Genomic DNA, 12,878 nt, shown 5'->3' with positions numbered 1-12,878 from the left:
GTTGGCAGAATTGAGTTCCCTGCAGTGGTGGGACGGAGGGAGCACTCCAGGCTGGGAGCATCTGGAGTTGTTTTCCCAGGAGGCAGATGTGAGGGAACAACTCAGATGAACAGAAGGGCATGGGGCACAGAGTCCCTGTCGTGGAATAACTGCTGGTAGGGCAGTTGCTTGTGTGCTAACTGCAGTGTTGAATTTAGTCAGAAGGAAATTAGCGGTCTCCAGAGAACGCTTTTAGGCACAGGTGGGGAATGCTGTGAAATGTGCCTTGGGAAGGTTTTTCTAGAAGAAATGCACACAATGGTCCGATTGGGGTCTGTGGGGCCCAGGAAGGGAGCATCGTTGAGCACAGGGGTGCTGGGCCCACCAGACCATCACCTGGCAGGCGGAGCCTTTGATGGCTGCCATGGTCCTGCGGACACCGGTGCCACCTCGCAGGGAAAGAGGGCTTCCTCCTCTCATGCCTCCTCCCGTCTCACTCCATGGTTTCAGAGTCACAGGTCTCCTTAGCAGCTGCTGGCTCTGTTCTCTCCCCCCAGCCCTTCCCTGAGTCCCCACCTCCCAGCCCCCCACCAGCCCAGCTACTCTAAAGAGATCCCTGGGCTCTGGGAAGAGGGTGCTTACATTCACCTCAGCCCTGCGCGCTTCCAACCCCAACCACACACACGTGTACACGGGCCTCTGTCTTCATAGCAGCGACGCCACAGTCCGCAGGGCATGGCAAGACTGGAGCAGAAACTCCATTTCTCTAAAGAAAGGAAAAGGGCCCGGCTCCGCGGCTGAGCGTCAGCCGGTGAACCAGGAGGTCAGGGTTCCATCCCCGGTGTGGGGGGGGGGGGGGGGGGGGGGGCGTGCAGGGGGCACCCGGTCAGTGATTCTCTCTCCATGTTTGTCTCTCTCCTTCTCCCTTCCTCCCTAAAATCAATAAACACATCATTGTTTAAAAAGGGAGAAAAGGGAACTAAAAAGGCCAGGTCGTTTCAAAAAGCGATTCGCAGTTATGCCTGTTTGCTGCTGAAGCAGTTTCTGCGTATTCTACCTAGCAACCGATGGGGCACGGACTCGGACGCCATTGGCTGGCTGACCCGCCGCCGGCCAATCCCGGACTCGGAACGGTCCCTGGAAATCTTGGGACTCGGGTCCCAGAGGACACAGGTCCCAGCCTCCAGCCCCCCAGCCCCCCAGCCCCCCAGCCCCTGTTGGGGGGAGAGGGGGAGTTTCCCTCCCCGCGGGCGGGAAGGTTTGCTCCGGGTCGTGCCTGAGCCCGCGGGCGGGTGGCCGAGGGAACAGGAACGTCACTGCGTCCGCGGAGGAAAGGAGACGCCGCCGCGAAGTCCGACAGGTGCGCGGAGGGCGCTGCGCTCCGCGTGGGGGCGGGAGGGAGCCCAGTGGGGGGGGGGGGCGGGTCCCGGAGAGGGGGTTCCCGGGGTCTCCGGGCGGCCTCACCTGGGGGCGCACAGGCGGAGGGGGTGGGAGGAGGAGGAGGAGAAGGGGGACAGGGAGAGGAGGATGGGGAGGGGGGAAGGGGGGAGGCGGAGGGGGAGGATGGGGAGGGGGGAAGGGGGGAGGCGGAAAGCTATCGGGTGACCCTGCGGAAACCGAGCTCTGGCTGAGCAGTGAGCCGAGCCGGGGATCGAGGTGCCTGGCTCAGGCCATGGAATGTTCGGAGTCCGTCTGTGGGGACGACCCTGAACCGGAGAGGAAGGGGGTGCCCAGGACACAGGTGGGGGCTCTGATGGCACCAACGCGAGTCACAGGACGTTTGCTGATCAGGACTGCGGTGCCAGGTCTCTGGCCATTCCCCCGGTCTGCGCCCCCGGCCTGCGTCCCGGCCTCCCCGGTGACTGCGCCCCCGGCCTGCGCCCCGCCTCCCCGGTGACTGGTCGTCGGTGCCATGGAGCCTGCGGCTTCCCTGCGCGTCTCCCTGCCGGACCCCCTGCTCTTCTTCCCCCTCCTCGGCCTGTCGGCGCTGGTCTCAGGTGGGGGATGGTCTCAGGTGGGGGATGGTCTCAGGTGGGGCCGGTCTCAGGTGGGGGCTGGTCTCAGGTGGGGGATGGTCTCAGGTGGGGGCTGGTCTCAGGTGGGGGATGGTCTCAGGTGGGGGATGGTCTCAGGTGGGGGATGGTCTCAGGTGGGGGCCGGTCTCAGGTAGGTGCTGTCTCAGGTGGGGGCTGGTCTCAGGTGGGGGATGGTCTCAGATGGGGCCGGTCTCAGGTGGGGGCCGGTCTCAGGTGGGGGCTGGTCTCAGGTGGGGGATGGTCTCAGGTGGGGGCTGGTCTCAGGTGGGGGATGGTCTCAGGTGGGGGATGGTCTCAGGTAGGTGCTGTCTCAGGTGGGGGATGGTCTCAGGTGGGGGATGGTCTCAGGTGGGGCCGGTCTCAGGTGGGGGCTGGTCTCAGGTGGGGGATGGTCTCAGGTAGGTGCTGTCTCAGGTGGGGGATGGTCTCAGGTGGGGGCTGGTCTCAGGTGGGGGATGGTCTCAGGTGGGGGCCGGTCTCAGGTAGGTGCTGTCTCAGGTGGGGGCTGGTCTCAGGTGGGGGATGGTCTCAGATGGGGCCGGTCTCAGGTAGGTGCTGTCTCAGGTAAGGGCCGGTCTCAGGTGGGGGATGGTCTCAGGTAGGTGCTGTCTCAGGTGGGGGCTGGTCTCAGGTGGGGGATGGTCTCAGGTGGGGGATGGTCTCAGGTGGGGGATGGTCTCAGGTGGGGGATGGTCTCAGGTGGGGGATGGTCTCAGGTGGGGGATGGTCTCAGGTGGGGGATGGTCTCAGGTGGGGACTGGTCTCAGGTGGACGCTGGTCTCAGGTGGGGGATGGTCTCAGGTGGGGGATGGTCTCAGGTGGGGGATGGTCTCAGGTGGACGCTGGTCTCAGGTAGGGCGCTGCCACACTTCCCTCTGTATGTACTCACACCCTTATGCACTTGTTCGCTGAGTTCACACCAGCGCCCCCAGTTCAAAGGCACATAACCCCCAAGTAACAAGTAACCAAAATATAATTCAAACTTTATCAGAGAGGAAAGGATATATATATATATATATATATATATATATATATATGTATATATATATATATATACATATATATATATATATATATATATATATATCAATGATGAGAGAGAATCATTGATTGGCTGCTGGGGCTGACCGGAAGACCCTGAGTGACGGATGGACAGATGCTCTAACACCCGTTTCTGTGAGAGAGGCTAGGGCACTTCTTGGCTGTCGCCACCAAGTACCCTGTTCACCTGCCTCCGTTGGCTTTTATTGTCACAACAGCTTGAACTGAAATTAACCTCAGATACAATCAGCTGGGTGAGTATCCCTGAGAAAGCACCTGGTCCTACAAAGTCAGGTCTTTAAAGACTAAACAGAGAGGTTCTAGCAAAACACCCCGGGGCTCGGACTTGTTTGGAAAAGTCAAGGTAGGGCTGCCGCCTTCGGCAAGGTCCCCCCAGAGGCCCCGACCTTTCGGAGAATCCTCCTTACAGACCTTCCAACCAAGTCCCGTGCTCCCCCACAATTGGCTGGGCTGGCTGGGCCTCATTCAAATTTTTGTTGTTCTTAATCCTCATGGGAGGGTATTTTTCCATTGATTTTTAGGGAGAGTGGAAGAGAGAGGGAAAGACAGAGAGAAACATCATCCATGTGAAAGAAACTCATTGATTGGTTGCCTCCTGCACGTGCCCCAACCAGGACCAGGAAGGAGCCTGCAACCAAGGTACCTGCCCTTGGTTGGAATTGAACCCGGGACCCTACAGGGCTGGTGGACGCTCTATCCACTGAGCCACACCGGCCAGGGCTGTGTGCATTTCACACCGACAGCAGGTTTCAGTTGGGACTGGCTGGCGGCTACCCTGTTGGACAGTTCCAGTCCCAACCTCCCCCTGGCCGGGCTGGACTGGGGGCCAGGACACCTCTAAGCACAGGGTCTGTAGGTACCCAGTGTGGGCCTCTCTGTGTTCTGTTCACCAAGCGTTAGCCACCTCGGTAGGTACTTACTAGGTGTCTCTAGCTCGAACCAGCCACAGCGACTGGCCCCCAGACCCCTCAGCACAGGAATAGCTGTCCCCGAGAAGAGCCACTTCCTTTGGCGGGCTCGGGTTGCCTGTGGCTGTGTCCAATCACGAAGGCAGGTTGAGGCCTATAAGGCGTTTACTGAGAAGGCCAGCCCACCAAGCAGACAGGGCGTTTTTAAGCATCAAGTGCTGTCTCCCAGCAGGTGCAGGGAACAGGATGATAAAGGGGAAGGGGCTGGGTGCTGTGTGCAGGCCTGGGGGTCTCAGATGTCAGCTATTGTCCTTAGTCCTCAGGCGATGAAATGCCTTTGATCAGATGGTGTTTTGCCTCCTGGTGGGTTGGCCTGACCCTGCTTATGGGTTCTGCTCTCTGGACACACAGCTGAGTCACCTCCCCAATCACTTCGCTTGGAAAGGAAACTTAAGAAAAACGTAACCCCTGTTCACATATAAGAACCATAATCCCTATTCACATAAGTATCTGTGTTCTAAGATTTAAAATAATAGGATTACTTTTCAGATTGATTCAGCTGCTCTACCTACCAGATTGTAAGGCCCCTGTCGCCTTCCTGCCCTCGATGTCCGATGGCCCGTGCTCCGCCTGAGCCTGTGCCTCTGTCTCGCAGCCCAGTTTACAGTCGTGGGACCGGATGAGCCCATCCTGGCCATGGTGGGAGAACGCACCGCGCTCCACTGCCACCTGTCGCCTGAGAAAAGCGCGGAGGACATGGAGGTGCGGTGGTGCCGGGCTCGGCTCTCCCCGGCGGTGCTGGTGTACATGGGTGGGCGCGAGAGGCCCGAGGAGCAGATGGCACAGTACCGCGGACGGACCACCTTTGTGAGCGAGGACATTAGCCAGGGGAGGGTGGCCCTCGTCATTCACAACGTCACAGCCCACGACGACGGCGTCTACCGCTGCTACTTCCAGCGAGGCAGGTCCTATGACGAGGCCGCCATGCGCCTGGTGGTGGCAGGTGCGTCGAGTCTCTCCTAAGAGCTGAACCTTAGGCCCCGGCAGCCCCGGCGGGTCTTTTTTTTGTTTTCTTTTGTTCTTAATATATATTTTTTAAAACATTTTTATTGATTTCAGAGAGGAAGGGAGAGGGAGAGAAAGAAACATCAATGATGAGAGAGAATCATGGATCGGCTGCCTCCTGCACACCCCCCATATGCAACCCGGGCATGTGCCCTGACAGGGAATGGAACCATGACCTCCTGGTCCATAGGTCGATGCTCAACCACTGAGCGACCGGTCGGCCAGTCCAGTAGGTTTTTCCCTAGAATGCCCTTCAACCTCGGAGGACAGCCTCCTCCTGCCCCAGGGCCCAACCAATGGCTTTGCCCTGCTGAGCTGTGGGCATGGAGTCCTGAGAAGCACAGAGAGCACAGGGGATCCTTGAGCAGGGAGAACGTTTAATCCCTAACGCTTCTAAAAACCTTTATTGTTGAAAATGTTGTGTATATTCCCCTTTCCCCCATTGACCCCCTCCAAGCCACCCCCTTCCCACCCCAGGCCCTCACCACCTATTGTGTGTGGCCATGGGCCAGGCACATATGCATACAAGGTCTTTGGTTGATCACCTCCCACCCACTGCCCTCCCCCCCTCCCTCCGAGATGCTCTGTTCCAAGCTTCCTAAACCCCACAGATGATTCTGTTGCTCCTTGTTAGAGATCTCTGAGCATCTTTACCAAGAACATGCTTCAGAATTAGAGACTTTAGACGTATTTTTCTGTCCCCAGGCCTGGGCTCCACGCCCCTCATTGAGATGAAGGGCCATGAGGATGAGGGCATCCGGCTGGAATGCACGTCGGAAGGGTGGTACCCCGAGCCCCACGCAGTGTGGAGGGACCCGTATGGTGAGGTCACACCCGCCCTGGAGGAGGCTTACGCCCAGGATGCTGACGGCCTCTTCAGGGTCACCTTGGCCGTGATCATCGCGGACAGCTCCGTGAGGAACATGTCCTGCTCCGTCAACAACACGCTGCTCGGCCAGGAGAAGGACTCTGTGATCTTCATTCCAGGTTAGCTCCCTGCCCTCTGGGGGCCCAGCCCGTGAGGACAGCGTCCTCAGCAGACAGAGCGGAGCCCCAGCGAGGCTGGGGAAGGGGCTGCAGTGGGAGGATGCTGGGCCCTGAAGAGCTGGGGCAGCAGCTGAGCGGAGGCCTCTCCCCGCATCACAGGGGGAACGTCAAATACCCTCAAAACTCAGGCGTGGGAGCCTCTTCTCTGAGGGCAAATCTGATTTTCTTCCCTGTGATGGTTCTCCCCCCGGACCGCCCTGGCCTCACGCACTGGGACCTCTCTGGCCCCCCTTCCAGAACCCTTGATCCCCAGCTCGTCTCCCTTCCCCTGGATGGGGGCCCTGGCTGTCGTCCTGCCTGCTCTGCTCCTCCTCCTCCTCATCCTCGGCAGCATCTGTCTCGTCAGGAAACTCCGCAGGAGAAAAGAAGCTCTGTCCCTGGAAAAAGATCTTGAAAATAAAGAGAAAGAGATGGCACGTAAGGAGCGGGGGAAAGAACATGTGGGGAAAGGGAGGAAGAACGGTCTAACAAAAGTGAAAGAGTAAAAAGGCAGGTCATTGCTGTCCCCAGGACACCGCTGGGCTGCAGGAGCCTGGGGGACAGAGAACACGCACAGAGAACAAACTGGACTGTGTCAGGGCTTGGGGCTCTGCGTCCCATCACCCGCCCCCCCCCCGCCCCAGCTCCCTTTCGCCTTCCTCAGATGTTGCATCCACCCACCTGGCTGCAGAGAGCATCCTGTTGCTGAAAGAAAGCAAACCTAACTGAGCCAAGACAGTCCAGCCACCTGGTCCTACCTCCTTTCTGGGACCTGGTGCTTCCGAGAGGTGGGGGTGGGGCAGGGAGAGGGGGTATTCTTAGAAAGAGCTAGGCCTTTGTTTACCAATGACTCACGTGCAGAGAGCTATTCGTGTTGAGGACGTTCATGTGTTTCTGTTTATTTTTTCAGAGCAACTTCAAGAAGAATTGCGTAAGTCTAGCATTTCCTGCGTGGCCCTGTGCACCGCGTGCTTCCTGCTGGTCACGGTTACCGGGGAAAGCTCACTGTCTGTCCCCTTGCAGGATGGAGAAGAGGCCTCCTACACGCGGGTGAGCACCCGGCCGTCCCTCACCTCCTGAGCTTCCCCCCACTAGCCAGCCAAAGGGACGTGTACGCTGAGGGGAACCAGGGGCCACGGTGCCTGGGGGCCTGGGCTGTGGTCAGTTCACTCGCAGCATCCCACCCCCACCCAGTGAGGCATCCCAGCTCTTCCCACAGGGAATTCCCGGGGCTGGCGTCAACTCTTTGCTTCCTTCCCACCCTCGTTTTTTTTAAAAAAGATGTTTTTATTCATTTCACAGAGAGGAAGGGAGAGGGAGAGAGAGATAGAAACATCAATGATGAGAGAGAATCATGGATTGGCTGCCTCCTGCACACACACCTCCTCCCCACCCCACTGGGGATCGAGCCCACAACCCGGGTGTGTGCCCTGACTGGGAATCGAACTGAGACCTCCTGGTTCATGGGCCCACGCTGAACCCCTGAGCCCTGCCTGATTTTGCACTGAGGAAATCACCTGTTCCTCCGTCTCGGTCAGTGTGCCTGCAGTTGCTTTGAAAACCAGTGCTGGGAGTGACTCGTGTGTCTCCGAGAGCTGGACCCGGCCCTCGGGGTGAATATTAACATCCGAGAAAATTGTCTCCTGCCTCCAGCAGGAGCAGTAGAGGAACCACTTTCCCGCCCTCACTTTTTAGTGTCATTTCATCCTGACTACAGGAGGTCAGGCACGCAGAGCGGACCTCCCCAAAGGTTATGTTTCCGTGGTCGTGACTCTTTGGACCCGTGATTAACGAGAGAGAGGACACTACTGGCTGAGATAGTTGTAACCTGGGGGAAGGTGCAGGCTGCCGGGAGGCGCTGTGGGTGGGGTGGGCAGGGGGCTGCAGGAGTCTTCCTCAGGACATGCCTTCCTGCCCCGGGAGCCTGATGCTGTGTGCAGCCCACGGGGAGCGGGACTGGGCAGGCGTCCCTGTGCCTCCCCTGTGAGCTCCTTGCGCTGAGTGATTCAGCTCCTTCGGCTCAAAGGCACCAAAGAGGCCAGGTTTTAGTAGATTCCATGGTGCTTGGCCCTTTCCTTATTGAATGATTGATTGATTGATTGATTGATTGACTGACTGATGATTAATCCTCACCTGAGGATATTTTTCCACTGACCTTTAGAGAGTGTGAAAGGGAGAGGGAGAGACACACAGAGAGACACATCGATGTGAGAGAGACACATCGCTGGTGGCCTCCCCATGCACGCCCCAGCCAGGGCCTGGGACCCAGCCTGAGCCAAGGTACCTGCCCTTGACCGGGATGGAACCTGGGACCCTTCAGTCCGAAGGCCGATGTTCTCTCCACTGAGCCCAACCTACCGGCCTGGGCTGGGCCGTTCCTCTTCAGGAGAATTTCAGAAGTGTCCCCATGGACTATCAAGATGGGGAGGGCGAGAGGCATTTTAACCCAATGGAGGGGTCGGCGGGTCCAGGCACGGGAGGGCAGGTGGGAGCCCTCCTGTGCCCAGGGAGGTCACTGGCACAGCTGGCTGGGAACAGGGCCCCGCCTTGGCCGGGCAGCCTCCCAGGGGCAGAGGCTTTGGGGGGGCCTGTCCTGCTGTTGCCCTTTGAAGGGAGCCCTTGTCCCTCACGGAAGTCGCCGGCGCCCGGTTAACCGGGCGGAGCGCAGAGCACCCACCGGGACCTCCTGCCCGGCGTGCGCTCAGGGAGAAGTCGGCCCTCGTGGCTTCCCCGGGGCGGGGCGGGCCGGGGCCGGGCCTCTGCCGGGTGAAGCCAAGTAGGAAAGTTTCCGGCTAAAGAGAGTCTGGGGGTCATAGGTCCCGAGGAGAAAAGGGGGGACCCAGGATGTGGGGAGTGGGCCGCCTTTCGGAGCCCAGCTGTCCGTCCGCGGCGCCCCGCCCGCGCAGGTGGTGGGAGTTCTCGCCCGGGGGCTGCCCGGGGCCTGGGATCCGGGCCCTTCTCGGGGACCCCAGGCGTGTCCCCCGCTTCCGGGGCCTCGCGGAGAGCCCGCGCCTCACCCGGGGCTTCCTCCGCAGCCGACGTGGTCCTGGACCCCGAGACGGCGCACCCCGAGCTCTTCCTGTCCGAGGACCGGCGGAGCGCGCGGCGGGGGCCCCGGCGGCAGAGCCTGCCCGACACCCCCGGCAGGTTCGACTGCCGGCCCTGCGTGCTGGGCGCCCCGCGCCTCGCGGCCGGGCGGCACTGCTGGGAGGTGGAGGTGGAGCGCGTCATGGGCTGGTCCGTGGGCGTGTGCGCGGAGGGCGCGGAGAGGCGCGGCGAGGCCCCGCTGGCCCCCGAGCACGGCTTCTGGGCCCTGGAGATGTTCGAGGGCCGGTACCGGGCGCTGGCCTCGCCCGAGCGGGTGCTGCCCGTGCGGGAGCGCCTCCGCCGCGTGGCCGTGTTCCTGGACTACGAGGCCGGGGACGTGTCCTTCTACAACGCGCGGGACCGCTCGCACCTCTACAGCTGCCCCCGCGCGCGCTTCTCGGGGCCGCTGCGCCCCTTCTTCAGGCTGGGCTCCGACGACGGCGCCCTGTCCGTCTGCCCCGCGTTCACCGGGGCCCGCGGCGTCCCGGTGCCCGAGGGCGGCCTGGTCCTTCACAGGGCGGGGGCCCAGCGCAGCCTCCAGTTCCCTGGTCTCCTCCCAGGAGAGTAGGGGAGCCCTGGCCACCCCTCCTGCCACGCACCCCGCTCCGGTCACCTCGGAGAACCTCCTTCCGAGGCCCCGTGCACCCTCGGCAGCCCCGGGCCCGGCTCCCCGGGAGGCTGTGGCTGCAGCAGCAGCTCAGTTGCCGGTCACCCTGGGGCAGGGGCCAGGCTCAGTCCCCATTTGGCTCCCGACCCCGGAGAAAGGTCTGGACGGCGACGGGCGGAGAGCCCTGCCTGGCATCAGGTGACGTGTGAGCATTGAGCCTGAGTCGACACCAGACACCGCGGACTGGGGGTGAGGCCGGCAGGTGCTCCAGGACCTGAGCACGGAGAGCCACCCTGGGAGGTCAGGGATGAGGAAGAGGGGGGCCTGGCCCTCGTGTGGCTGAGCCCCCTCAGGAGGGCCCAGGGTCCCAGCACCTGCAGGCCCAGCCCCGCCCACCCCGGGTTTGCAGCCGACACAGCAAAGCTCCCAGGCTAAAAGGATGAAAAAGGAGGACAGAGGGTGAAAGACGAGGCTCCCCGGGGACTGGGCCTGGCTCAGGTGTCCCCCAAAACCAAGGCGGCCGTACTTACCACTGAGAGTGGCCGGAGGTTCAAGGCCCCGGCTGAACAGGTGAGCAGTGAACCAGTTCCTCACAAGGCCTAGGTTCAGGGGAGAGGCCGCTGGTTTCTGCTTCGTGTCTCAGGATGCCTTTATTCACGTAAAACTATCGAGGCCCCCAAAGGGCTTCTGCTCATTTTTGCTTATATCTGCTAGTATTTACTGTACTGGACTGAAAAGCTTCAAAGATATGTTTGTCGATCTATATTTATATGACAGCTATAAACGGATTAAGGCTAACATAACATATTTTTGTGAAAGATGACTTGTTTGCAGAGCAAAATAAATGCTAGCGATGTGCGTGGCATTGTTCAATTTGTTTTGCAAACCTGATGTCTGGCTTTAATAGAGACTGGATCCCCATATCTACATGCGTGAGCAATCTCGGGCAGATGCCAATTAAATACTTGCCACTGATTGTTTTAAAGAAATACCCCGACAGGAAAGGCTGTTCTCAGTGGGTGAGCTCTGCCTCGGGTCAAATAAAGACCAGGGTTGGAAGGGAGGGCTTCCCGGGGAGCAACAAACGGGGAGCGTGGGAGCCGCTCCTGCAGCTCATGCGCTGGAGCCATTAAAATTCACTGGGAACGGGTTTTTCAAGGAGAAGGGTCCCTTACTGCCCGGAAAAGGAAGAAGGAAATTCTAACAAAGTGAATTCCCCAGGCCAAAAACGAAACCACGCAGTGTTTAGCTGGACTTTCGTGTGTTTTTGTTGTTTGTTTTTTAAAATATATTTTTACTGATTTCAGAGAGGGAGAGGGAGGTAGAAACACCAATGAGGAGAATCATGGATCGGCTGCCTCCTGAGTGCCCCACAAGAGGAAAGCAAGGTGGATGAATTCCTGGCCCACTCCTTAAATTCCCTGAGGTTTGTAGTCTCCCATTTTTCTAGAACCCCATGAACGTAGCCCTGCCTGGAGGGCTCACCCCACCAGGTGGCAGGGAGGGGCTGCAGTGGGGTAGGTTCTGGGGGGAGCTCAGGTGCGACAGACTCTCTGGTCCCTCCCTGCAAGCTCACTCCAACCTCACTTCACTGGCTCCTCTGAGGTCCTACTTCCCTTTCACTTTATTCTGGGAATTCTCCATTGCAACAGCGTTCCCACTCAGCCTGACCCCAGGGCCTTTTCACCTCTCCCACCCCCAAGAGTCCCTCTTCCATACAGACACCCGTCACCACGTCACCCAGGCCTCCTCACTGCCCAGCCTGCACTTCACCTACACAAACTCCGAGGGGTACAGTGCACATACATTCAACACGGGCTTGGTCAATGGGGATTGATGTCTTTGCTACCATGCCAACCTATCAGTGGGTTCTATCTGGTTATTACCATCGTGCCAGCAGCGTGTCCTGGGAAAGAGCACCGGACCCAATGCTCAGTAACGAGCCACAGAACACAGTGCCATCCATGACGCCTTCACCCAGTCCTTTGTCTTAGCTTGATTAGGCCACATGCAAAGAAGACAAGCCCAAAACCCTGAGCCAGAGCCCTCTTCAGGGCATCCCCACAATTCATGGAAAGCCGGCAGCTGGGAGAGGGAGACAACACTACCATCTTAAGGCCTGACCGGGTGTTGTGGGCTGAGACAACCACATCTCCACCCAAATTCCTCCAGTGGGCGTGTAAGCCGTTGGAGAAAATAGAGGAGAGGAAGGAAACAGGAAGCAGGAGAACACTCGATCCTACAGCATTTTCTTGCCCTGATTAAGGTGCCTGACCTTGGTGCTGGGGTCACTAGGGAGATTTGTAGGCATTTAAATATATGTGTTTTATTGGTTTCAGAGAAGGACAGAAACATCAATTATGAGAGTCATTGATCCCCACTGCTTCCTGCAAGCCCCACACTGGGGATGGAGCCCACCACCTGGGCATGTGCCCTGACCAGGGAATCAAACCCTGACCTCCTGGTTCATGGTTCAACGGTCAACCACTGAGCCACACCAGCTGGGCATATGTAGGGATTTTTTAAGCAAAACGTGAAATAATCAGATTTGCATTTGGGAAGTCATTCTCCTAGCAGTCTGGTGGGTCAATCATTTTTTTGGTCTCCATCATAGTCCCAATTAGAAGTCCAGGACTAAACTGTGGTGATGAAGGATTTTGCCACAAATATAATCCAGAGCTGACATCTTTAATTTATATATATTTTTTTAAAAGGCTCCAGAATGTGTCTGTCTAGGAAACAAATGAGTGATGGGCCTGAAGAGCTCACTTCCGGAAAATACTGAGTGGATAATATGAGAAGTGACCAGCCTCACTATCATATAAATGCATGGTAAGCCTGGCCGGCATGGCTCAGTGGTTGAGCGTCAACCTATGAACCAGGAGGTCACGGTTCAATTCCCCCGATCAGGGTACATGCCAGGGTTGCAGGCTGCATCCCCAGTGTGGGGTGTGCAGAAGGCAGCCGATCCATGATTCTCTCTCATCATTGATGTTTCTGTCTCTCTCTCCCTCTCCCTTCCTCTCTGAAAGCAATAAAAATACTTTTTAAAAAATAAATAAATAAGATCGCAGCTTGATCCACTTCCTCGGTGCAGGCAGGGTTAGG

At 58.5% G+C, this 12,878-nt stretch overlaps 1 protein-coding gene across 1 annotated transcript; it reads left to right on the top strand.

Annotated features, from left to right (window-relative positions):
- Positions 1-1,882: 1,882 nt before the first annotated feature.
- Positions 1,883-10,628, top strand: LOC307092898 (butyrophilin subfamily 2 member A2-like). Its single transcript, XM_079760451.1, has 7 exons — positions 1,883-1,976; positions 4,641-4,988; positions 5,756-6,037; positions 6,335-6,514; positions 6,987-7,007; positions 7,100-7,126; positions 9,112-10,628. Exons 1-7 carry the CDS (start codon positions 1,892-1,894, stop codon positions 9,729-9,731), a joined length of 1,563 nt encoding a protein of 520 aa, XP_079616577.1. The 5' UTR covers positions 1,883-1,891; the 3' UTR covers positions 9,732-10,628.
- Positions 10,629-12,878: the final 2,250 nt, after the last annotated feature.

The sequence above is a fragment of the Cnephaeus nilssonii genome (genome assembly GCF_951640355.1).
Source record: "Cnephaeus nilssonii genome assembly, chromosome: 21".
NCBI lineage: Eukaryota > Metazoa > Chordata > Mammalia > Chiroptera > Vespertilionidae > Cnephaeus > Cnephaeus nilssonii.
Note: the sequence above shows the minus strand (reverse complement) of the source record. Positions and strands in the feature narration are given on the sequence as shown.